Below are 24,937 nucleotides of genomic sequence, written 5' to 3' on the forward strand. Positions count from 1 at the left end.
CATTTTTTTTTTAGTCATTTGGCCAAATTTCTTTTTTTTAACCATGGGTCCTAAGAAAATAAGTGCAAAGGACAGTGCTGAGAAGAAAAAGACAATGATTTCCACGGACTTAGCCAGGCAATACCAGCTTAGTAGATCTATGATATGTAGATATTAAAGCTGTATCAGTTATGTTTAGTAATTAAACATAACAAATTGTATCAGTTAAATTCAGTGATTAAAAAAACAAATTGTTAAATTCAGTGATTAAAAAAACAAATTGTATCAGTTAAGTTCAGCGATCAAACAAAACAATGTTGTTGGAGGTTAACAGGGCCACTTACATCATACACTGCACCCTCAACCTCCCCTACCCTCAACTTCTCCCACCCTCAACCTCTCCCACCCGCAACCTCCCCTACCCTCAACCTCTCCCACCCGCAACCTCCCCTACCCTCATAATCCCCCACCCTCAACATCCCCCACCATCTCTGCTCCACATGTGTAAGTACATATACACTTCATATAAACAGTTTAACATTTCTTTACATTTTGTAGTGTATTATGATTTATGTTTTTATATATGATATTTCTGCAATTAGCCTCACAAATACCCCATTTTCTCTAACAATAAGAGAATGGGAAGAAACTATAGTCAAAGTTAGACAGGAAATGGCGGACGCTTCCGCCGCTGCTTCTGCCACAATATTGTGGCCTATTTTATTCATTCTAGAGTACATATCATGTTTCTGTGTTAATTATATTGTTTATTATGTCACATTAGATGAATTGTGATAGATAAATAAGCCGTACAGTTGATATTAGCCTCATATTCAAGTATTTTGTCTTGTCTCCAGAGTGCAGGAACAGATTAATGGCTTTTCAGTTAATTTAAATGAGGAAAATTTATTTGATATACAAGTAAATTGAGTTATGAGCTAGGTCATGGAACAGATTAAACTTGTAAGTCAAGGTTCCACCGAATATCAGTTCACCATCCTACCAAAAATAGCAGTCATATTATAGTTTACAGCACATCTTGATCCATATGTGCTTTCTTGGATTATTATTATAATAAAAAAAGAAGCGCTAAGCCACAAGGGCTATACAGCGCTGCAGGGCAGGAAGGAAGCGAGGGCATCAGGTGGCAAAAGGGAGATGGATGAGTAATAGGTTATGGATAACAGTGGGGCAGTATGCTTTCTTGGAGGGATTATGAATACACTAAAATTAAAAGCATGCAGAGATTGAGAAATGAAAAAAGTGTACCAAATAACAAGTGTATTTTGGGGCATAAAAGAAATGAATATATACAGTGGACCCCCGGTTAACGATATTTTTTCAATCCAGAAGTATGTTCAGTTGCCAGTACTGACCGAATTTGTTCCCATAAGGAATATTGTGAAGTAGATTAGTCCATTTCAGACCCCCAAACATACACGTACAAACGCACTTACATAAATACACTTACATAATTGGTCGCATTCGGAGGTGATCGTTATGCGGGGGTCCACTGTATGTACATTCACCACGTAAGTGTATGCCATATTTTACTACATTCAAAAAAAAAAAAGATTTATGTGTTAAAATTAAAATAGTAGCACTGTACTTTAAGAATACGTTTGGACACTGTTGAACTGAAAAACGATGGATAAAATTAAAACCTAAAATATTTGATGAATACAATTGGTATAAGTACTGCTATGTACTATGGAATTCTGCAGTGCTAAGAATGGAAAAGTTACTCATATACAAATGGCAAGGAAGTGTCAAATGCAACCTCTCATGCCATGATAGAACTTGTTCCTTGAATATATAAAGAAACGATGGAAATTAGTGCTGAAGGGAAACTTCATAGTAGAGGGAGCACATAAATTTAAAAATTTAACAAGAATACTTGGAATACTGAATGCAAGTACAGGTTGGCCATCACTAATCCTGTTCCATCAGTAATCCGGCACTAATTCTGGCTAGCATAATTTCAAATTTCCAGGGTCGCCACACCAACCTGCCGCTACTGTTTTGTGTTGCTAATTGCTGCATAAGCCATTCAAATTTCTTTTTCTCCATTTATAGTTATAACCTGCTCACTTTTAGCCCTAGCCATGGTTCCAATGAATAAAAGAAATGCTTCTCGTTGTGTAAAGCACATACGCAGTACACTGTCCATAAAAGATAAGGTGGCTTTGAAGCCATTGTCAGTCGCCATGAACCCAGCTCACTCAGATAAGCTGTGACCGGTAAATTTGGGTCTACATATGAGAGAATAAGTCTATGTGGTAGGTGTGTACTATATAAAAAAAAACTCCTACAGCACGCAGTGCATAATGAGAAAAAACGGTGACCGTTCTTTAGGTGTAAAACAGAGAATTTGCAGCATATTTTCGTATGGTTTATATGGTTGTATGTATTCTCATTTTTTTTGGTCTCAATTGATAGAATGGAAGATATATTACAGAAATAGATATAATTTTGACTGGTTTCATGCCTGTAAATACCTTAAAATTGAGCTAAAATTAGCAGAAATATTTGAATTTTGCCGATGTTTAAGAGTAAACAAATGTCACCATCCAACACGTGTTCAACTGGCCGGTTTAACACGCAGTCACGAATGGGTTGACATTATTTATACAATTATTACAATAATGTAGTAGTCTGCATAACAGTAAATCTACTATTTTTTGTGAATAAAAATTCAAAATGGAAAGCAAACGTAATATAAGAGGGGCCTGGAGATGTGACTCATGAACAGAGAAAATGTTAGTGCTAGGAATGCCTGCACTGTGTATTCTGGCCCCTATTTTGAAACTGGCATCTCTTGAAATTTGTGTGAAACTGGCCAAATTACCGATTTCTGACCACTTTATTGGGCAATTGAAATAGGTAAATGGGTGGTTTCCTGTACTCAATCGACAGAATAGAAGGAATATTAGCAAAATAGCTATGAGTCTGGTAGACTGGAACTATGGAATGGGTAAAAAAATAGGGCATAAAGTGGATGAAGTTGCAGATGTGTAAATATCGGCATTACATTACGTGTATTCTAACCCAACCACTCTGTAATCTGGCATAATCACTAATCCGGCACCCTACAGGTCCCGATGATGCCAGATTAGTGATGGTCAACCTGTGCAATAATCAGAGGTGCTAAAGACAAGGGCACTGTGTTTAGGCCAGTCATCTTCATATATCAATACTTTTTGTACTGGAAACTGTAAGTAATATACAAGAAAAACTACAATGTCTACTCAATCAGGAAGTTTGATTATGTATTATCAAACACTGCAACTTGATTGCATCTGACATTAGCACCTTAATTTCTGCAACAATCACTAAGTCTCTCAACAATATAGATATGCTTAAGTAAGATCACAGTTCCTGCACAATATACAAAAGTACAATAAACTAAATAAAAACAAAAAATATACAGTAGCTGTATATAAAATTAAGAGTAAAATAGAGTACAGTACTATATAAGAAATGTTTTATCCGAAACCAAAGAAATGGCGACTGACGACATGGAATAAGCATGTAATTTTATAGAAAAAATATTCAAATTTATTTCAATAGAAATTTTACCGTACTATTCTGTTCTGCATTTTCATTTATTTATTACTAATTTGCTCTTAACATATCTATTCTAAACTTTTACAAGTTATATCAATTACAACAATTACTTTTATTACTGCAACAGTTTCTAAATACGTATGATGTAAAGATTAAATGTTTTTATTAAAAGATACAAATATGTATAAAATATGATAGACAAAACTAGTGAATCATCTACTTGAGTCCATGTCTTGAAAAGGATTCAAAAACTTTGAAAACATTATCATTCGCTTCCTTTAAGGTCATGACTTCTAACATTAAAATGCAATTCATAATAGCCACCATGTCACTCTGCTTCTTGGCTTTAACCCACACACGTCCATTAAAACCTGTGACTATTGCATACTGAACCTTCTTGCTGATATTTAAAAGAAATGGATTTTCTGGATTAACAATTAACCGAGCAACATGCAATGAGACATTGAACATGATGCCACCCTCAGGCAGAGAGCCCATTCCCACTGCACGATCATATGTGTCGATGCACACCATCTCAGGTTCCATGTCCTTGTTAGCAACAAGCAACTGTCCAAAAATAAGGTCTCCAGGCTTCATCTCCTTCCTTGTCTTTTTGGAGGCATTTTCAAATGACAAGTAGGATATAGTTGCTTGTTCACTTCCACCTATGTCTATGGTATAGTAATCTCCTTTCTTTTTTAATACTATGCCAATTACAAACTCCCTTCTTTGTGGAATGTAACGTTTCTGGTGTGTATCCACATAATACAATTTCTTAGTCGTCTTCTTCAAGATCCCTGGTTTGGTTGCACGCACAACATTATCTTCCCAGCGAAGCCCTGGTCCTATACAGATGCGCTCCTTGTTCACATCTGGGTTAAATTGAAGAATCTCATCTCCTGGCAGGACCACGCCAATTATTTCAGCTCCACCAACCCTATTCCAAAAATGAAGAAATAATACAAATCACTCAATTATAATGAATGTAAACCAACCTTATATAGAATGAATATAATAAAAATTCTCTAATTAGAGCATATGAAAATCATAATAAAATCTGAAAATTTTGCTGTTAGGAAAAATGAAAATGTAAATTCAAAACATACCTAGTATCATGGTTTATTATATTAGTGCTCAAGTTAAATGTTGTAATTAAATTATGCCTGATTAACTTACAAAATATATAAATGGAAACTTTTGTAAATCAATGGACATTACTCTAGGATTTCATAAGTACTGATTCAAATTTTGGCTTGACTGGGCTGTGTTAAGTTATGTTAGGTTTGGATGGCTAGTTAGAAGACTATATTATTATTTTTAACAACTATTTTTATTTTTAACACTATTATTATTATTTTTAACACTATTTTGTATTTTAACACTATTATTATTATTATTTTTAACACATCAGTCAAATTCCACATAGGTAGGGTGACCTAACAACATTAAATACATGTACCATAACTCAATAGCAGTGTGCTGATATCACAGTTCAGATGACCTTTGAACTCTGGCCTGGTAGGCAACACTCTCACGTCACACACACAGTGTCCGTGGTTCAATCCCCAGCAAGGGTGTAAACACTAGGCGTTACTTCCTTACACTGGTTATCCCAGTTCACCTAGCAAGCATGTAGGTACCTGGGTGTTAGTCAACTGGTGTGGGTCGCATCCTGGGGGACAAGATTGAAGGACCCCAGTGGAAATAAGTTAGACAGTCCTCGATGACACACTGACTTTCTTGGGTTATCCTGGGTGGCTAACCCTCCGGGGTTAAAAAATCTGGACAAAAATCTTATTTAAAAATCCTTAATCCTCATTTATAGCGCAGGCACTATGCTTCCTACCTCCAGGTGGGAAGTACAGCAAATTACCTGTTATATATTTTTATATACCTCTAAATGCCTATAATAATGTATTAATACAACCACTGTAATGTTAAATTAACAATTAGTAAAATGTCAGTGGTTTTGAATGAAACAATATTTTCATTAGCTATTATTACATATGGAAGCGCTAAACCTATGGGGGTTATAAAACACATAAGGAATGGGATACAAGTCAAATTCCTTGGATCAAAGGAACCTCTCTTTTCACCAAGAAGCCGCCAGACACTGGCTAGAGGACATTAATCTCACATTATAAAACACACTGGCTCATTACTTTACTACACACACACACAACCTACACATGCAGAGCCTTATATACACATTAATACACACTTTAAGCTCATTTTTGTCCTCTTTGTTTGGTGGTATGGTATTACAACGCCGTAAAAAAATCTTGATGTTGTTGTTATTCAGACGCTTGAGGGCCATCAAAACTTACGTCTTATTGAGGTTTGCTTTATGATGGAATAGTGCGCTAAGATGGGTGGGAATTAATAAAGGAAATAGGAGTTTCCCTTATTAAGAATAGAAACGGCAACCAAAGAAATGTCCCTGTTAGGTCAGGTGGACCTCCCATCTAAACCTTGGTAGAGTAACACGAGACACGACCTCTTTCAAAGGACCCCAATGGAAATATGTCGCTCTGGCTTTTTTGGGTTATCCCAGGTTCTCTACACATATGCTGCTATGTATGATAACCTGTGTAACTATATTTGTGTATGCCTGAATAAACTTACTTACTTACACTACGCCAGGTCAAAAATGGGTTTCTTCCAGGCCGTGAAAGTCCACAAAAGCTGAGAGTTTGCGGATGCATCTGCAAGAAAAATGTAAGTACGTAAGTTTAAATGGAATACACAAGTACAGTTGTTAGGTAAGACACATATGCAACAGTTAGGTATCTTTATTTTGAAACGTTTCGCCTACACAGTAGGCTTCTTCAGTCGAGTACAGAAAAGTTGATAGAAGCAGAAGATACTATCAACTTTTCTGTACTCGACTGAAGAAGCCTACTGTGTAGGCGAAACGTTTCAAAATAAAGATACCTAACTGTTGCATATGTGTCTTACCTAACAATCTGTCGGTATTTTATACCATTTTAATGTTCACAAGTACAGTTACATAGATTATCATATATAACAGCATATGTGTAAAAAACCTAGGAAAACCCAAAAAAGTCAAAGTGACTTATTTCCATTGGGGTCCTTTTAATACCTTATTATTATACTATATAACCACTCATAAACACGCTAGATGACAGGGATATCTTGCTACTCCTACTTACACTTTGGTCACACTTCACAGACATGCACATGCATATATATATACATACATCTAGGTTTTTCTCCTTTTTCTAAATAGCTCTTGTTCTTCTTTATTTCTTCTATTGTCCATGGGGAAGTGGAAAAGAATCTTTCCTCCGTAAGCCATGCGTGTCGTATGAGGCGACTAAAATGCTGGGAGCAATGGGCTAGTAACCCCTTCTCCTGTAGACATTTACTAAAAAAGAGAAGAAAAACTTTATAAAACTGGGATGCTTGAACGTCCGTGGTTGTAGTGTGGATGCCAAGAAACAGATGATTGCTGATGTTATGAATGAAAGGAAGTTGGATGTCCTGGCCCTAAGCGAAACAAAGCTGAAGGGGGTAGGGGAGTTAAGATAAGATTTCGTTCGGATTTTTAACCCCGGAGGGTTAGCCACCCAGAATAACCCAAGAAAGTCAGTGCGTCATCGAGGACTGTCTAACTTATTTCCATTGGGGTCCTTAATCTTGTCCCCCAGGATCCGACCCACACCAGTCGACTAACACCCAGGTACCTATTTGCTGCTAGGTGAACAGGACAACAGGTGTAAGGAAACGTGTCAAAATGTTTCCACCCGCCGGGAATCGAACCCGGGCCCTCCGTGTGTGAAGCGGGAGCTTTAGCCACCAGGCCACCGGGGTGGGTGGAAATAAATGGGATTAAATCTGGAGTATCTGAGAGAGTTAGAGCAAAGGAAGGGGTAGCAGTAATGTTGAAGGATCAGTTATGGAAGGAGAAAAGAGAATACGAATGTGTAAATTCAAGAATTATGTGGATTAAAGTAAAGGTTGGATGCGAAAAGTGGGTCATAATAAGCGTGTATGCACCTGGAGAAGAGAGGAATGTAGAGGAGAGAGAGATATTTTGGGAGATGTTAAGTGAATGTATAGGAACCTTTGAACCAAGTGAAAGAGTAATTGTGGTAGGGGACCTGAATGCTAAAGTAGGAGAAACTTTTAGAGAGGGTGTAGTAGGTAAGTTTGGGGTGCCAGGTGTAAATGATAATGGGAGCCCTTTGACTGAACTTTGTATAGTAAGGGGTTTAGTTATAGGTAATACATATTTTAAGAAAAAGAGGATAAATAAGTATACAAGATATGATGTAGGGCGAAATGACAGTAGTTTGTTGGATTATGTATTGGTAGATAAAAGACTGTTGAGTAGACTTCAGGATGTACATGTTTATAGAGGGGCCACAGATGTATCAGATCACTCTTTAGTTGCAGCTACACTGAGAGTAAAAGGTAGATGGGATACAAGGAGAATAGAAGCATCAGGGAAGAGAGAGGTGAAGGTTTATACACTAAAAGAGGAGGCAGTTAGGGTAAGATATAAACAGCTATTGGAGGATAGATGGGCTAATGAGAGCATAGGCAATGGGGTCGAAGAGGTATAGGGTAGGTTTAAAAATGTAGTATTAGAGTGTTCAGCAGAAGTTTGTGGTTACAGGAAAGTGGGTGCGGGAGGGAAGAGGAGTGATTAGTGGAATGATGATGTAAAGAGAGTAGTAAGGGAGAAAAAGTTAACATATGAGAAGTTTTTACAAAGTAGAAGTGATGCAAGGAGGAGATAAAACGTCTCAATTACTGGGAGCGCTTGAAGTTCCTGAACCTGTATTCCCTGGAACGCAGGCGGGAGAGATACATGATTATATACACCTGGAAAATCCTAGAGGGACTAGTACCGAACTTGCACGCGAAAATCACTCACTACGAAAGCAAAAGACTTGGCAAACGATGCAACATCCCCCAATGAAAAGCAGGGGTGTCACTAGCACGTTAAGAGACCATACAATAAGTGTCAGGGGCCCGAGACTGTTCAACTGCCTCCCAGCATACATAAGGGGGGATTACCAATAGACCCCTGGCAGTCTTCAAGCTGGCACTGGACAAGCACCTAAAGTCGGTACCTGACCAGCCGGGCTGTGGCTCGTACGTTGGTTTGCGTGCAGCCAGCAGTAACAACCTGGTTGATCAGGCTCTGATCCACCAGGAGGCCTGGTCACAGACCGGGCCGCGGGGGCGTTGACCCCCGGAACTCTCTCCAGGTCTCCAGGTAAACTCCAGGAGAGAAAGAGAGTGGTGAAGCAATGTAAAAAGAGAGCAAATGAGAGAGTGGGTGAGATGTTATCAACAAATTTTGTTGAAAATAAGAAAAAATTTTGGAGTGAGATTAGACAAGGATGTGTGATGTCACCGTGGTTGTTTAATATATTTATAGATGGGGTTGTAAGAGAAGTAAATGCGAGGGTCTTGGCAAGAGGCGTGGAGTTAAAAGATAAAGAATCACACATAAAGTGGGAGTTGTCACAGTTGCTCTTTGCTGATGACACTGTGCTCTTGGTAGATTCTGAAGAGAAGTTTCAGAGGTTGGTGGATGAATTTGGTAGGGTATGCAAAAAAAAGAAAATTAAAAGTAAATACAGGAAAGAGAAAGGTTTGAGGATAACAAACAGATTAGGTGATGAAAGATTGGATATCAGATTGGAGGGAGAGAGTATGGAGGAGGTGAATGTATTCAGATATTTGGGAGTGGACGTGTCAGCGGATGGGTCTATGAAAGATGAGGTGAATCATTGAACTGATGAGGGGAAAAGGGTGAGCGGTGCACTTAGGAGTCTATGGAGACAAAGAACTTTGTCCTTGGAGGCTCTTATATGGGTGTGAAACATGGGTGATGAATGTTGCAGCGAGGAGAAGGCTGGAGTTTTTTTTTAGTTTAATATGTTTATTATGCACCCCATACCCATCCTGTGGGCGGTAGTCAAAAGATTACAGAGGTACATAATTGGTCCAGGGACTGGACTCCAAAGTTTTGATAGCTGAGCAAGTTACAGAGGTAATGAACTCACAATTTACAAAGGTAATGAACTCACAATTTACAAAGGTAATGAACTCACAATTTACAAAGGTAATGAACTCACAATTTACAAAGGTAATGAACTCACAATTTACAAAGGTAATGAACTGGAGGCAGTGGAGATGTCATGTCTGAGGGCAATGTGTGGTGTGAATATAATGCAGAGAATTCGTAGTTTGGAAGTTAGGAGGAGGTGCGGGATTGCCAAAACTGTTGTCCAGAGGGCTGAGGAAGGGTTGTTGAGGTGGTTCGGACATGTAGAGAGAATGGAGCGAAACAGAATGACTTCAAGAGTGTATCAGTCTGTAGTGCAAGGAAGGCGGGGTAGGGGTAGGCCTAGGAAAGGTTGGAGGGAGGGGGTAAAGGAGGTTTTGTGTGCGAGGGGCTTGGACTTCCAGCAGGCATGCGTGAGCGTTGGTATGTAAGACACATATGCAACAGTTAGGCAACTTTATTTCGAAATGTTTCGCCTACACAGTAGGCTTCTTCAGTCGAATACTGAAAGAAGGCAGGAACAGTATTCTGTATTCGACTGAAGTAGCCTGCTGTGTAGGCGAAACGTTTCGAAATAAAGTTGCCTAACTGTTGCATATGTGTCTTACCTACCAACCTGTCGGTATTGTATACCATTTTGATGTTCATGCGTGAGCGTGTTTGATAGGAGTGAATGGAGACAAATGGTTTTTAATACTTGACGTGCTGTTGGAGTGTGAGCAAAGTAACATTTATGAAGGGATTCAGGGAAGCCGGCAGGCCGGACTTGAGTCCTGGAGATGGGAAGTACAGTGCCTGCACTCTGAAGGAGGGGTGTTAATGTTGCAGTTTAAAAACTGTAGTGTAAAGCACCCTTCTGGCAAGACAGTGATGGAGTGAATGATGGTGAAAGTTTTTCTTTTTCGGGCCACCCTGCCTTGGTGGGAATCGGCCAGTGTGTTAATAAAAAAAATACGTATATCTTTGTATTATACAAATTTTGATTCGTTTATAATTAATATTCTACTGTACAACTATGAAATAAATACTTTCCTACTGTACAACTATGACATACTACTCCTTATTATTAAGTAGAATGTAAGTCAATAATGTTAAGTTGGCCCATAATGCCAAGGCATAATAGAGGCTCTCTTTGTATTGCAACCCACTATTGTATATACACAATCTCAATGTACCGTTTGCAAAGACATTAAATAAATAAAATAAATAAATAAATAAATAAATATCAGCCTGAGCTGGGAGACTTGAGTAGCGTCAGGTTGAGCTGGGATTCGAGTAGCATCTAGCTGAGCTGGGAGACTTCAGTAGTGTCAGCCTGAGCTGGGAGACTTCAGTAGCATCAGGCTGAGCTGGGGGACTTCAGTAGCATCAGCTTGAGCTGGGAGACTTCAGTAGCATCAGCTTAGGTAAGTTTATTCAGTAAAAGGACATAAGTAAAACTAATATGACATTATACTGTGGCAACGTTTCGCTCTCCAGGAGCTTTATCAAGCAGTTACAAACAATACATGGACACAGAGATATATACAGGCTTAGTGAGGTGTAACACTAGTGGTAGTAGTAGTAGTAATACAGTATGGTAGAAGAACCAACTTGCACTTGAGTAAAAGGTTATAAATGCTATTATTTAGGTAACAAACTTTTACTCATGTGCAAGTTGATTGTTGTGATGAACGGTTTGAAAAACCGACAAGTTGAAGATTGAGACACTTATGCAACATATGGGAATCTTTATTCAGGAAACGTTTCGCCACTGCAACATATGAGACACGTCAAAGACCTGGGAGTGATCATGTCGGAGGATCTCACCTTCAAGGACCATAACATTGTATCAATCGCATCTGCTAGAAAAATGACAGGATGGATAATGAGAACCTTCAAAACTAGGGAGGCCAAGCCCATGATGACACTCTTCAGGTCACTTGTTCTATCTAGGCTGGAATATTGCTGCACACTAACAGCACCTTTCAAGGCAGGTGAAATTGCCGACCTAGAAAATGTACAGAGAACTTTCACGGCGCGCATAACGGAGATAAAACACCTCAATTATTGGGAGTGCTTGAGGTTCCTAAACCTGTATTCTCTGGAACGCAGGAGAGAGAGATACATGATTATATACACCTGGAAAATCCTAGAAGGACTAGTACCGAACTTGCACACGAAAATCACTCACTACGAAAGCAAAAGACTTGGCAGACGATGCACCATCCCCCCAATAAAAAGCAGGGGTGTCACTAGCACGTTAAGAGACCAGTGTCTCCCTACGCATTTCAGATATATTGACCTCTTTTAGCCGCTCTGTTATTCTTTTCCGTCGCCTGTAAAGGGAGCGCCTGTCTCTTTCTATTTTACATCTACTCCTCCTTTTTCTTAGAGGAATAAGCCTTGTGCATACATCGAGTGCCACCAAGTTAATCTGTTCTAGGCATAAGTTGGGGTCTGTGTTGCTTAGTATATCTTTCCAGCTTGTATCGGTTAGGACTTGGTTTACTTGGTCCTACTTTATGTTTTTGTTATTGAAGTTGAATTTGGTGAATGCTCCCTCGTGACTAATCTCATTATGTCGGTCTGGGGCTCCACGCATACATGTCTGAACCTCAATTATGTTGTGATCTGAGTATATTGTTTTTGATATGGTGACATTTCTTATCAGTCCTGAACTGTTTCCATGAAGTCACTGGACTCTAGATTACCTGTCAAAGAATTCCAGTCAATTTGGCTAAAGTTAAAGTCCCCTACTATGACTACGTTACTGTGTCCAGAAGCCCTAACAATTTCGTCCCAAAGAAGTCTCCCTCTATCGTGATCCAAGCCTGGAGGTCGGTATATTACACCTAGAATTAGCTTTTCTTGACCCTCCACGAACTCTACCCAAACAGACTCTGTTACTGCTCCATCTATTTTTATACCTGTTTTTATGCAACAATTAATATTTTCTCGAACATACAATGCAACTCCTCCCCCCTTCCCACCACATCTATCCACATTGAACAACTTAAATCCCTGAATATTACACTCAGCAGTCATATCCCGACTCTTTAAATCATACCACGTTTCAGTTAATGCAATGATATCAAAGTTCCCAGCACATGCTACCAAACGTAGTTCATTAATTTTATTTCTTGCACTTCGACTGTTAGCATAAAATACCATCATATGTTTTTTCTTCTGCACATTTTTCCTATTCATCTTTGTTTTTACACAATTTCTGAAATTATCATTACCCAGAGTTACTCCATGACAGTTACTATTAAGATTCTTAATATCAGAGCATAAGTCAATATAACCATACTCATTATTAATCATTTCTAAACCCATACCTCTAACTAATCCTAGTTTAAAGTCCTAACAACCCCCTCAACTGAGTTAGCAAGAAAACCCACACCTGCCCTGGATAAGTGAACCCCATCCCTGGCATACATGTCATTTCGGCCACAGAAGTTGTCCCAGTTGTCAATGAATGGTACTGCATTATCCTTACAGTGTTTATCCAGCCAACAATTAATACCAATTGCTCTGGACAACCATTCATTACCAACACCTCTTCTTGGCAAAATGCCACATATAACAGGGCGCCCCCCCTTCTTCCTAATCATGTCTATAGCTGTCCTGAACTTTCTAACTAAATCCTCACTTCTACGCTTGCCTACATCATTGCCTCCAGCACTGAGGCAAATAATAGGATTAACCCCATTACCGTTCATGATGTTGTCAAGCCGGCTAACAATGTCCTCCATCCCAGCCCCAGGAAAGCATACCCTTTGTCTCCTACTCCTGTCCTTCAAGCAGAATGCCCTATCCATGTATCTAACCTGGCTATCCCCAACAACAACAATATTCTTACCTTCCTTGTTGTCGTTCGTCGTGACGATCCCAGTAGTAGACTCACATTCGTCGGGTAGCACCGAGAATGCGTTGGAGGTTTCCACGGGAGTTTCCACAGCAGTCTCTTTCTTCTTCATCGTTTCAGGCTTTCCATTCATCTTCTTGATCGTCAACTTCGTCGTCCCCTGCTGTCCAGCCACTGACCACGATCCCTTCTTGACCTGAGGACTCGAAACAGGAGGACTACTACGAATCCTCTTGTTTTCCTCGGTCAATCGCCGTATCTCCATCTTCGCTGCCCTCAATTCTTCCTTAAGTTGCTGGTAAAGTTGCTCGATGGAGGGCATCTTGGTTCAGTCCACGGGAGCAAACAAGACACTTCTTCACAGAGTTAAGTACAGGTCAGCACTCAAAGTACAGGTCACCACTCAAGAGCACACAAACAGGTCTTCACAGAGCTAAGTACACGTCCCCCAGGATGCGACCCACACCAGTCGACTAACACCCAGGTACCTATTTGCTGCTAGGTGAACAGGACAACAGGTGTAAGGAAACGTGTCGAAATGTTTCCACCCGCCGGGAATCGAACCCGGGCCCTCCGTGTGTGAAGCGGGAGCTTTAGCCACCAGGCCACCGGGCTGGAAGACTTCATGGATTTAATGGACTTAATGGATTTAAATTGGATAAATTTAGATTTAGAAAGGACATAGGTAAGTACTGGTTTTCTAACAGAGTTGTAGATGCGTGGAACAATCTTCCCAGTGGGGTGATAGAGGCTAGGACCTTGGGTAGCTTTAAGAAGAGAATGGGCAAATATATGAGTGGGAGGGGCTGGATTTGATTGGTGTCAGTGGGTACGGGAGTTATTTCTTGGGTAGCTTAAGGTAGAGGCTGTTTTGTAATAAAGTTGGTAGAATTACCGACAATATGTAAAGTAAAAGGACACAAGTGCAACTAATGTGACATTTATTGTGGCAACGTTTCGCTCTCCAGGAGCTTTATCAAGCCATTACAAACAATACATGGACACAGAGGGTATATAAAGGCTCAGAGTGAGGTGAATACTAGTGAGGTACCATTTCGATGTTCACTAGTGGTAGTAGTAGTAGTAGTAGTAGTGGAGGTGACAAAAGTAATACAATATGGTAGAGCAATTAATTCGTACATGAGTAAAAGGATATAAAAGCTATTACTTGGGTAACATAAAAATAGGTTGGACAAATATAAACTGGAATGAGGCAGCTTGTTTCAGTGTTCACTCTCTGTGCTTTGTGTAGTAAAACAGGAGAGACTATGTGATGGCAGGGTTTACTGTTTTCAGGAGGATTCTTGCTAAGACTTCGGAGATGGTGAAGCTGCCGTTGTTTTGTTTAATTGTATTTGAAACAGCGATCAGTGCTGATTCAAGGCACTTGCGTGTGCAGAAATTAGTTTCTTTTATCACTAATTGGGCGTCTCTGAATTTCATAAGATGATTGGTGGAATTTCGTTGTACACAGGCGTTGTTTAAGTTGTCGTTCCTACATGCGTATATGTGTTCATTGAGGCGGCGTGTCGAGGTTTCTTGCTGTTTCACCTACGTAGATCTTGTCACAGCCTCCACAGGGTATAGTGTAAACTCCTGCATTGACTGGTTCGTGGTGCTTGGGTTTTGTCCTGGTTAGATCCTTTATTGAAGTGGTAGAAGCGATGGCGACTCTGGTGTTAGCTTGTGAAAGTACTTTTGAGACGTTTAGTGCAACCTGGCTGTTGGGAAGAATTATAACTTTGTTGGGAGCGGTGTTGATGCGTGGAGAATTGATGATCTGAAGAGCTCTTTTCTTGCAGTCTTTGATGAAAAAAGGAGGAAATTGTAACTCAGTGAATGTTTGGTGAATGTAAGTACGTTCCTCGTCAAGAAACTCAGGACTACAAATTCGGTATGCTCTTAGGAAAAACACGATGATGATGCCTCTTTTGGTCTTGGTATCTTGACTGGAATAGAAGTGTGTGAGATCATTTTTATTGGTGGGTTTCCGATAAACTTGAAATCTTAGGTTGTTGTCTACTTTGTGAATGAGGACGTCGAGGAAAGGTAGCTTGTCATTGGACTCTTCTTCTAGTGTAAACTGAATCGCTGGTTCAACTGCGTTGAGCCTTGCCTGGAGATCCCGTACACCAAAACGTTTTGGAGTTATTACTAAAACACTGAAATGATGGACCTTTTGAATGATCAATCTACATACGAACCCATCAGCACTCAACAGTGGGAGACGCTCACCAAATACTTTCTATACAAAACCAGACAAATACTCAAACGCACTAGAGAAGGGAAGAAACTTCTGTACTTGTTATCAAGCAACCCTAAACCAGCACACATGTATGGTTTACCCAAGACCCATAAACACAATATTCCTCTCAGACCAATCACGTCAGGAATAGGCAGTGCTCCACACAAACTAGCCGGAGTTCTTGCCAAACATCTTTCCTGCCTTCTGGGGACCATCAGCCCCGCTCATCTTAAACACTCAGGCGACCTTCTCAACCGCATCCGTAACCTCTCCATCCGTAACAAGAAACTAAGCAGTTTGGATGTGACTTCCCTCTTCACAAAAGTACCTACCAAAAAAGCCATCGAGGTTCTACGACGTAAAGTCAACCAGGACCTTAATCTTCCTTTACCTCCCGGAGATTTTGTTGACTTGATTGAACTCTGTGTTAACTTCAACTGTTTTTCCTTCAATAACAAGCTCTACAAACAAACCTACGGCATGGGAATGGGGTCCCCAATAAGTGCCGTCCTAGCCAACTTATACATGGAACACCTAGAGTCCGAACACTTCGCCAACATCATCCCTTCAAGCGTCACTTGGTTACGTTACGTGGACGATGTCCTCGTAATAACTCCAAAACGTTTTGATGTACGGGATCTCCAGGCAAGGCTCAACGCAGTTGAACCAGCGATTCAGTTTACACTAGAAGAAGAGTCCAATGACAAGCTACCTTTCCTCGACGTCCTCATTCACAAAGTAGACAACAACCTAAGATTTCAAGTTTATCGGAAACCCACCAATAAAAATGATCTCACACACTTCTATTCCAGTCAAGATACCAAGACCAAAAGAGGCATCATCATCGGGTTTTTCCTAAGAGCATACCGAATTTGTAGTCCTGAGTTTCTTGACGAGGAATGTACTTACATTCACCAAACATTCACTGAGTTACAATTTCCTTCTTTTTTCATCAAAGACTGCAAGAAAAGAGCTCTTCAGATCATCAATTCTCCACGCATCAACACCGCTCCCAACAAAGTTATAATTCTTCCCAACAGCCAGGTTGCACTAAACGTCTCAAAAGTACTTTCACAAGCTAACACCAGAGTCGCCATCGCTTCTACCACTTCAATAAAGGATCTAACCAGGACAAAACCCAAGCACCACGAACCAGTCAATGCAGGAGTTTACACTATACCCTGTGGAGGCTGTGACAAGATCTACGTAGGTGAAACAGCAAGAAACCTCGACACCCGCCTCAATGAACACATATACGCATGTAGGAACGACAACTTAAACAACGCCTGTGTACAACACCGAAATTCCACCAATCATCTTATGAAATTCAGAGACGCCCAATTAGTGATAAAAGAAACTAATTTCCGCACACGCAAGTGCCTTGAATCAGCACTGATCGCTGTTTCAAATACAATTAAACAAAACAACGGCAGCTTCACCATCTCCGAAGTCTTAGCAAGAATCCTCCTGAAAACAGTAAACCGTGCCATCACATAGTCTCTCCTGTTATACTACACAAAGCACAGAGAGTGAACACTGAAACAAGCTGCCTCATTCCAGTTTATATTTGTCCAACCTATTTTTATGTTACCCAAGTAATAGCTTTTATATCCTTTTACTCATGTACGAATTAATTGCTCTACCATATTGTATTACTTTTGTCACTACTACTACTACTACTACTACTACAACTAGTGAACATCGAAATGGTACCTCACTAGTATTCACCTCACTCTGAGCCTTTATATACCCTCTGTGTCCATATATTGTTTGTAATGGCTTGATAAAGCTCCTGGAGAGCGAAACGTTGCCACAATAAATGTCACATTAGTTGCACAAGTTAAGACACATGTTGCACATGTGTCTTAACTTTCATTCCAGCAAGGGTTCATCAGCAACGGTAGCTTCATTATTATTATTACAGTCATGAGGAAGAGCTAAACCTGTAGGATTATACAGCTCTTGTGGAGGGGTGAAAGGCATTCAGGCTTAATTCAGGGAACTGGAGCACAGATCCATTTCCCTAGATCAAGAGCCCCCACCAGCATCAAGGAACCTCCGTTGAGGGTGGCAGCTACAAAGATCTTCCATCAGAACTGGAGTTATCATCACCTGGGAAGTGGTTTGAAGTTAGCGGGTGAGGCTGGAACACCATCTGTTGGTGTGAGGTAACACCAGCAGCTGAGTTAAGGTGATGGAGGAATAACATTAATGTGTGTGGATTTGTTTTAGTTGCAACCCAGCACCACTGACCTAGCTGTTTGTTTTTATTATTTAGTGTTTTTTGGAATAACGTTGTTAGGTGTGTGTTTGTAGAGGATAGTTTGAGGGAGTGTCACTGTGGGATGTTTGGTGTTTGTTAAGTGGGTGTTTGTTAGTGTGGGTGATGTTTTAAAGTGTAGTGATGATGTCAGTACACACACCTCCCACTTCTCACTTCCTCCTCTAGTGTTGCTTCCTCTATTATCACTTCCACCTTCATTAATAGTCAACACAAGTGTTGTCAGTGTCTGTCTCAACTAACAAGCTGCTAGTCACTACTGCTGCAAGTTACTTTGCCACGTATTAACAACAATCTTGTCAAGTGTCATATTTAATGTGAATAACAATAAGGATATTTTATTGTGATGCCCTTTTTTTTAAGAGTTCAGTGAGGTAAATGTACAGGAGTGAATGGTCATTATTCAGAGTTTTGTAAGTACGTATTTAGGTACAGGTACACATAAATAGTTACACAAATTATCATGCATAGTAACATATGTGTAAATTACTTAGGTGCCTTGATGCTGGTGAAGGGCTCTTGATCCAAGGAATCAAAGTTTCCTTCCATATCCTCGAATCAAGTCTAATAACCTCACATTCCCCAGGTTCTGTATAGCTTGTACATCTTATTGCTTCCCCAGGAATAAAATCGATGTTCGCTGCACTGTATTATCCATATAGGTTTAGGGAGTCTTTTTTTTTATATAATAAAATAATAATGAGTAGTGACAGTGCCATAGCTGGAAGAATTAACAGCTTGCTCATAAATTAGAAACGTTATATTATATGATGTTATTGCATTACCTTAGATTCATTTCTTTACCTGGAGAGGATTTCGGGGGCCAACGCCCCTGCGGCTCACGGTGGATCAGGGTCTGATCAACCGGGCTGTTACTACTGGCCGCACGCAAGCTGACGTATGAGCCACAGCCTGGTTGGCCAGGTACTGACTTTAGGTGCCTGTCCAGTGCCTTCTTAAAGACAGCCAGGAGTCTGTTGGTAATCCCCCTTATGTAGGCTGGGAGGAAGTTGAACAGTCTTGGACCCCAGACACCTATTGTGTTGTCTCTCAATGTACTTGTTGCACCCCTGCTTTTCATTTGGGGAATGTTGCATCTCTTGCTGAGTCTTTTGCTTTCATAGGGAGTGATTTTCGTGTGCAGGTTGGTACCTATCCCTCCAGGACCTTCCAAGAGTATATTATGTGTCTCTCTCGCCTGCATTTCAGGGAATATTGATCAAGGACCTTCAACCATTCCCAGTAATTTAGGTGCCTTATCGTGCTTATATGTGCCGTGAAAGTTTTGTACACACTCCAGGTCTGCAATGTCACCAGCCTTGAAGGGGGCCATTAGTGTACAGCAGCATTCCAGCCTAGAGAGCACAAGCAATTTGAAGAGAATCATTATGGGCTTGGCATTCTTAGTTTTGAAGGTTCTCATTATCCATCCTACCATTTTCCTAGCAGATGAAGTAGATACATTGTTGTGGTCTTTGAAGGCAAGGTCCTCTGACATTATCACTCCCAGGTCCTTCACAGTACTTTTCTGCTCTATTGTATGGTTAGTATTTGTCATATACCCTGATACATTTTTAATTTCTCCTTGTTGAACTTCATATTGTTTTGAGCGGCCCATTCGAAGATTTGGTTGATGTCTGTCTGGAGTCTCGTGGTGTCTTCGATGGTAATCCGGGTGTCATCCACAAAGGAAGACACGGAGCTATGACTTACATCTCTGTCTGTGTCAGAAATGAGGATGAGAAATAGAATGGGAGCAAGTACTGTGCCCTGTGGAACAGCTTTTTACTGTGGCTGCCTGGGACTTTACTCTCTTTACTATTACCCTTTGTGTTCTATTTGTCAGGAAGTTATAGATCCAACTATCAGCTTTTCCTGTTACATATTCCTTTATCGTACATTTTGTGTGCTATTACACCATGGTCACACTTGTCGAAAGCTTTTGCAAAGTCTGTGTATACTACATCTGTTTTGTTTATCCTCCACAGCATCCAGGACCTTGTCATAGTGGTCCAGTAGCTGGGACAGGCAGGAGCGACCTGCTCTAAACCTGTGTTGCCCTGGGTTGTGTAATTGATAGGTACCTAGGTGGTTAGTGATCTTGCTTCTTAGAACCCTCTCAAAGATTTTTATGATATGGGATGTTAGTGCTATCGGTCTGTATTTCTTTGCAATTGCTTTACTGCCACCTTTGTGGAGTGGGGCTATGTCTGTTGTTTTTAGTGTGTGTGGGATGACCCCTGTGTCCATGCTTCCTCTCCATAAAATGCTGAAGGTACGCGATAGGGGCTTCTTGCAGTTCTTGATGAACACAGAGTTCCATGAGTCTGGGCCTGGGGCAGAGTGCATGGGCATGTCATTTATTGCCTCTTCAAAGTCTTGTTGAGTTAGGATAATATCCGAGGTTTTTGGGATGTCCAAATTTTGGGCTTTGTTCGTAAAGAACTCATTTGGGTTGTCGACCCTTAGTCTGGGCAGTGGCTCATTGAACACTGAGTCATATTGGGACTTCAGTATCTCACTCATTTCTTGGCTGTCATCTGTGTATGTCCCATCCTGCCTAAGCAGGGACCCAATACTGGATGTTGTTTTTTCCTTAGATTTTGCATAAGAGAAGAAGTAATTTTTTTTTTTTCAATTTCCTTTATGGCTTTTAGTTCTTGTAAGATTCCTTCAGCCTAAGTTTGATATTTGCGATTTCATTGACTAGTGCCTCTGAATTTCCGAGATATTGGTCCCACTCGGCAGCTCTGTGACTCTTCACCTCCATCTGTATAGGAAGCATGTGGGAAATCGTAACTTTATAATTAAGTACAGTATATTGCCTAAATAAACTCTTGAAATTGAAGATTTTATTCAGATTAGTAACCCTGGAGCATTACAAATCCAATAAAATCAGGCAGTGGGGATTATTTCTATTGGAGTCCTACAAGAGTTGACTAATTCCCAGGTATTTATTTACTGCTATGTCCCGCGGCTTGATTGGTAGAGCACTCGCCTCACACACTGAGTTTCCGTGGTTCAATCCCCAGCCAAGGGGAAAAGTTGGCTGTGTTTACTTACACTTGCTGTCACTCTTCACCTAGCAGTAAGTAGGTACTCGCCTAATTGTGGTTGCAGCGGTCGAGTCACAACCACTTGGTACTTGGGTGATAGTCGACTGTTGTGAGTCACATTCTGGGATATGAGATTGAAGGACCCCAATAAAAATAAGACAGAGCTCAATGATGCACTGTCTTTTTTGGGTTATCTGAAGAGGCTAACCCTCTGGGTTAAAAAATCCAAACAAATCTTATCTTAACAGCTAACAGGTGTTACGAGACTTGCCCGCGTGTCTCCTCATTCAGAACTTGACTTTGGTTGTACAAGTCCTCATTTTCAGCCCCTCTTCCTTATTAGCAACTTGCAGCATGAATAATTTTATTTAAGGCAGTATGTTTATGGCTATCTTCAGCCATCAGTCATTTGCTGCACATTTTCTTTTTTAAATTCAATAGAAGAAAGAATGAAGTACAAATACGTCCTGTACATAAACTTAAAGCCATTCTGTACTAGAAAATGAGGCATGCATATATTTTTTATAGATTTAGTTTGCAATAAAATCTCAAATTACGGACCTCGATTTAACATATCTTGGAAATATGAAACAAGATCCATTAGGTTAATTGATTTACAAACCACTGACAGAATTTGTTTGTTGCAGATTTGTCTGTTATTGGTAGGATTATGGCAAAACACTAATCTGTACTTACCACTATTACTATTACCCACCACCCATTTCTTCTATTAGTTCATTAAACCAAGGGTTTACTGTACTTGGAATGTCATATTGGCATTATGTCTGATTTTTTTGGGTTATCCTAGGTAATTTACACTATGTATGATGATTGTACTTATGTGTACCTGTACCTAAATAAATTTATAGTGGCTCCTTGACTTATGAGTGCCCCAACTTACAAGTTTTCTGAGTTACGAGCTGTCACTCGGTCAATTTTTTGCTTTGAATTGCAAGCCAAAATCCGAGTTACAAGCAAACTTCAGATACGCCGCCACTAACTGGCGGTGTATCTGAAGTCAAATCCAACTCTGTACCCAGAGGAATGTCAGGTACTTTGTCCCATCCCACATGCTCTTCCAACACATAACTGGAAGGATAATACTTCCACGCTAATCCCAGATTGTAGTGAGGCTCTTCATCCCTTGTTTGGTTCTCGTATAAATCCGGGGAAGAGGCAGCCTCCATTTCAACACTGAGTTTCTCCAGAAACATTAAGGAAGGCCTCCATGATATTTACCTGGCTCACGGAGGTTCCTTCAGTGAGTGGAGTAGTGATGGTGGTGGATGGAGTAGTGATGGTGGTGGATGGAGTAGTGATGGTGGTGGATGGAGTAGTGATGGTGGTGGATGGAGTAGTGATGGTGGTGGATGGAGTAGTGATGGTGGTGGATGGAGTAGTGATGGTGGTGGATGGAGTAGTGATGGTGGTGGATGGAGTAGTGATGGTGGTGGATGGAGTAGTGATGGTGGTGGATGGAGTAAATATGGTTGTGGGTGGAGTAGTGAAGGTGGTGGGTGGAGTAGTGAAGGTGGTGGGTGGAGTAGTGATGGTGGTGGGTGGAGTAGTGATGGTGGTGGGTGGAGTAGTGATGGTGGTGGGTGGAGTAGTGGTGGTGGTGGGTGGAGTAGTGGTGGTGGTGGGTGGAGTAGTGGTGGTGGTGGGTGGAGTAGTGATGGTGGTGGGTGGAGTAGTGATGGTGGTGGGTGGAGTAGTGATGGTGGTGGGTGGAGTAGTGATGGTGGTGGGTGGAGTAGTGATGGTGGTGGGTGGAGTAGTGATGGTGGTGGGTGGAGTAGTGATGGTGGTGGGTGGAGAAGTGATGGTGGTGGGTGGAGTAGTGATGGTGGTGGGTAGAGTAGTGATGGTGGTGGGTAGAGTAGTGATAATGGTGGGTGGAGTAAATATGGTGGTGGGTGGAATAGTGAAGGTGGTGGGTGAAGTAGAGATGGTGGTGGGTGGAGTAGTGAAGGTGGTGGGTGGAGTAGTGAGGGTGGTGGGTGGAGTATGAAGGTGGTTCTTATTTAAAAACCCGTAACAAAAAAATTGGGGTGGTTTTTTTGGGGCTGGAACGGATTAACGGCATTTCAGTTAATTTCAATGAGGAAAAACGATTTGATATACGAGCAAATTGAGTTACGAGCTTGATCACAGAACAAATTAAACTCGTAAGTCAAGGTACCACTGTACTTTTCTTTGTTGTAAGAGAGTTGTAACTTTGATCCACTTTCATTTCTTTTTAATAACAGTTTTGCATGATAGCAGGTGACTGTATGTTCAGAAGTTTATGAAAATATTTGATCTAGAGGAACCTAGAGACTTATAAATTATCTCTTGGAATGGAATAATATTTTCTATTTAATATTCTTATAGCTTTCATTGTACAGTGGTACCTTGGTGTACGTCCTTAATCCATTCCAGGTCCTTGGACTTATACCAAACAGGATGTATACCAAACGAATTTTCCCATAAGAAATGTAAGGAAAACGATTAATCCATTCCCATGAAAAAAAAAAATCCTGTTCTTATTTTCATATTATACATTGATGGGGTTGTATAAAATAATTTAAACACTGCTTAATACTAAAATATATAATTTAAACACTGCTTAATACTAAAATATATAATTTAAACACTGCTTAATACTAAAATATATAATTTAAACACTGCTTAATACTAATATACATACATAAATACTAAAGAATTAGATGAAATAAATGCAAATTTAGCCTTACTTTGCTGAAAAGTGTCTAGTGCCTACTAGGATAGTGCTGAGAAGGGAGGAGGAAATAATGTTATTGTTTAGAAGGAGAGTCCCCTTCTCTTTTCTGTCTCTTTTCCCTATTTGGACCTGGTTGAAGCTCACCAGGTTTGACTTTTACTAAAAATCTGTCCAAAGAACTTTGCTTTTGCCTTCTCCTCAGGATGTTTCGGAAATGTGACATTATCTGGTCATTCAATGCTATTATGGCTTGTTTGGGCTTTGTTGGGGTGGTACTTCTCTGCAAAGTTTTTGACGTCCATCCATTTGGCAAAGATTTCCTTGATTAATGAAGTAGGGTCGTCTTCTATCTCCTCTTCCGAACCTGAAGAGAGAACATCCATCTTAGTCTTGTGCTCCTCCTTCTCAAGTTCCTGCAGTTCCTCAGTGGTCAGCTCTTCCCTGTGCCCCTCCACTAACTCCTCCACATCACCATCACTCCCATCCAGACCCATGGACCTGCCCAGAGACAGTATCCTCCACTATAGACATAGCCTCAAAGCCCTCAAAGTCCCTTTCAGCCACTGCTTCTGGCCACAGATTCCTCCAAGCAGAGTTCATTGTTCTGTATGAAACTTCCTGCCAAGCTTTGTCAGTGAGTTATGCAACAGGCGATAGTAAAGTGGTCTTTCCAAAACTCTCTCAGAGTTAACTCTTTGTCAGAGGTCACTTCAAAGCACCTCTGGAATAGTGCTTTAGTGTAGAATTTCTTGAAGTTACTGATGACCTGCTGATCCATGGGCTGAATGAGAGGAGTCGTGTTAGGGGGGGAGATGCTTCACAGTGATGAAGTTCAACTCTGGCAGCACCATAGTCCTGCAAGCATGGAGGGTGAGCTGGAGTATTGTCAATTATGAGGAGGGCCTTCAGAGGCAGGTTTTTCATGGCTTTGTCTCGAGAGAGAAGTAAGCAAGGATAGCGCGTGGTGTCGTGACTCATTTTGACCCGTACAAGTTCTAGCACACGAGTCATATTCCAAACAAAGGTTGTATACCAAGCATAAATTTTCGCGTCCAAACAGGATGTATACTAAGTTGGACTTATTCCAAAGTGGACGTATACTGAGGTACCACTATATACGTACATGTATTTCTATAAAGTAGAAAAATACAAAAAAAAAAAAAAATTGGTTGATAACTTAAAAGAACATAT

At 40.5% G+C, this 24,937-nt stretch overlaps 2 protein-coding genes across 9 annotated transcripts in view; one reads left to right on the forward strand and one right to left on the reverse strand.

The window, feature by feature from the left end:
- Positions 1-1,245: 1,245 nt before the first annotated feature.
- LOC138853635 (exosome complex component RRP40-like) lies at positions 1,246-5,889 on the reverse strand. The gene is made up of 2 exons (XM_070091600.1): positions 5,768-5,889; positions 1,246-4,483 (listed from the first exon to the last, which is right to left on the reverse strand). Exons 1-2 carry the CDS (start codon positions 5,776-5,778, stop codon positions 3,763-3,765), a joined length of 732 nt encoding a protein of 243 aa, XP_069947701.1. The 5' UTR covers positions 5,779-5,889; the 3' UTR covers positions 1,246-3,762.
- An 11,875-nt stretch (positions 5,890-17,764) lies between these two features.
- LOC128691269 (dynamin-binding protein-like) overlaps positions 17,765-24,937 on the forward strand; it is a 144,620-nt gene continuing 137,447 nt past the window's right edge. For 3 of the 8 annotated variants that reach the window (XM_070091607.1, XM_070091608.1, XM_070091609.1), the window contains exon 1: positions 18,061-18,342. The gene's annotated coding sequence lies outside the window, so the exon portion shown is untranslated. The other 5 variants (XM_070091606.1, XM_070091604.1, XM_070091603.1 and 2 more) reach the window with 5 other exon arrangements.

This window comes from Cherax quadricarinatus, chromosome 36 (assembly GCF_038502225.1).
Source record: "Cherax quadricarinatus isolate ZL_2023a chromosome 36, ASM3850222v1, whole genome shotgun sequence".
NCBI lineage: Eukaryota > Metazoa > Arthropoda > Malacostraca > Decapoda > Parastacidae > Cherax > Cherax quadricarinatus.